Raw genomic sequence first — 2283 nt, forward strand, 5'->3', positions numbered from 1 at the left:
CAGAAATTTGCATTATAGCTTTCATCAAAATCTTGTGCAAGGAATAAATCTCATTCATCAAATACAACAACCAAACCGTATCTCGGTAAGTGAAGTCGGCTACATAGATCAAATCAAATTATGCCACAACAATCTATCAAATATCATGTTTCTATCCAATTTGTTAATCTCGAGATCTTTCTTAATAGTTTCTCTTATAACTTTTCTAAGTATTCCTCTATCTCGAGTTGTTTGACTACTCTCCATCTGATTCACTCATCAAATGGTCATGCTAAAATTCATTCATCAAAAGAACTCCTAACAAAGCTCAAAAGAATAATCCGCTTTCCATACTTCTCAAAATGAGAACCAGAATCGCAATATAGAAAACGCTAAAAACCAAACCAATTGTGAAAGCTGAATATAAGTAAATGATGATTGAAAAAACTAATCAACTTTGGAAAACCTCCTCCATCGTACACATAAATTAACATCTCATACCAGGAAGCAATCTCAAAAGACATGAAAAGGTGCATACCATATAATACAGCAACATAGATGCATGCTATGCTTCTAATACTTAAATGTTCAGCACCTAACTATATACGTGTGCTTCATCATATCTTAATAAACCACTATTTTAAAACTAACACATCATATAATAAAAGTAGTAAAAGTAATAAAAATCAAAACCTCAAATATCTTCTTTGGTGATTATCAGAAACGAATCATCCAAGAGAAAACCTTCCATTCGAATTTCCTGTTACTCACTCTTGTTCAATTGTTCAAGCTGCTTAAAATACTTCAAAGCACTAACCATGTCTCCTTCCAAGACCCTAATTTGATCAACAACCTTGCAGAAGAATCTGAGGTGCCGATTTATATCCGCGTCTTCCCACTCACATCTATCCATCCAAACCTTGATACCCTTTAACAAGCTATTACATTCATCAACCCTTTCAAGATACTCAAGAACACTATTTTGATGAACCTTGTTACAATCCATGTCTTTCTCCAGTATCTCTTCAAATCCAACCTTAATCAACTCCAAATTCTCACTGCAGCTAAAAACCTCTCCTCTCAACACTTGCCATGCTTCATCATCATCAGTTTTAACTTTCTTGAAACTATGCACAACACGAACTTTCTCTTTCAGCTTCAAATGTAAAACAGATTGAACTTGAAATGGTTTACTCCCCGAAAATTCTTCAAAACCGTTTTTTTCCTCAACAGAAACAACTGGGGAAAGTGGTGTTATTGGTTTGTTAAACCCATTTTGACAATAACCCAGAAAGAGAAAAGCCGATGCAGCTGCAGTAACCGTCACAAAAGAGGGAAATTTACGAATAGGGTTAAGAAATTGAGAAGATTTGGGTTCTGGATCCTGAATAGGAGGGTCAACGCCTGGAAATTTACGATTAGGGTTGAAAATTTGAGGAGATTTGGGCTCTGCGTCATGAAGAGGAGGGTTGGAAAATTGAGGGGTTTTGGGTTCTGGGTATTGAAGATTTTGAAGGGAATCAGAAGACGATGTAGCTCTAATGGAAGATGATGATGGTGAAGATTGTGAGAGAAAGAGTGAAGAAGAAGTTGATGATGATAGAGAAGGGTAGAGAGAGGAACATAGAGGTTGGTGACGGTGGTGAAGTGAAGTAAGAGCCTCCATAGATGATGGAGTTAAGGTGTTTGTGGAAATGCCACAAAGGGTGAGAAAATATGAACGAGTTCTTCTTCTTCTCTTTCTTCAACCTTTGGGTTTCATAAAAGTGATTTTTCTTTTTCTTTTCTTTGCCATACCCTTAAATCCATATTTTTTATTTTAAAAAGAATTAATATTTTAAATTAATTTTTACTAAAGGTACCCATACCTTATCTTATCATTTTGATATCTAAGAATTTGCCTTCCATTTTTTCTTTCAAAGAGGACACAAAGGAAAAAGGAACCACTCAAATAAGCAAAAATTGGTTAAAAGAAAAAATATTTGCACTGAAATTGTTTATCCTTGATTAGATTATTTTATATGGTTAAATATATTTATGCTCCTTCTAAATTTTTTAATTTTACTTTTAATTTTTTAAAATATTTTTTTTAAAGAATGATTCTTTTAAAATATTTCATCCATATTTTTGTTCCTAATACTAAAATCGTCGATTAACTGTCGTTAATTTAATTATTAAATAATAAATCATCATTAATTTTATCAATAAGTTATAAAAATCATCGCTAAATTATAGGAGAGACCCACACTATGTATGGAAAATTTTAGAAAAATCATTCTATAAAAAAAATATTTTGAGGGACTA

General features: G+C 32.8%; 1 protein-coding gene across 1 annotated transcript; it reads right to left on the bottom strand.

Moving 5' to 3' along the window:
• Positions 1-456: 456 nt before the first annotated feature.
• LOC127100463 (uncharacterized) lies at positions 457-1773 on the bottom strand. Its single transcript, XM_051037666.1, has one exon. It carries the CDS (start codon positions 1643-1645, stop codon positions 743-745), a length of 903 nt encoding a protein of 300 aa, XP_050893623.1. The 5' UTR covers positions 1646-1773; the 3' UTR covers positions 457-742.
• Positions 1774-2283: the final 510 nt, after the last annotated feature.

Source organism: Lathyrus oleraceus, chromosome 7 (assembly GCF_024323335.1).
Source record: "Lathyrus oleraceus cultivar Zhongwan6 chromosome 7, CAAS_Psat_ZW6_1.0, whole genome shotgun sequence".
In the NCBI taxonomy this organism is placed as follows: Eukaryota; Viridiplantae; Streptophyta; class Magnoliopsida; order Fabales; family Fabaceae; genus Lathyrus; species Lathyrus oleraceus.

Bases quoted from the DNA above. Each gene is read 5' to 3' on its own strand.
- LOC127100463 (XM_051037666.1), bottom strand. From the start codon at position 1,645: ATGGAGGCTCTTACTTCACTTCACCACCGTCACCAACCTCTATGTTCC.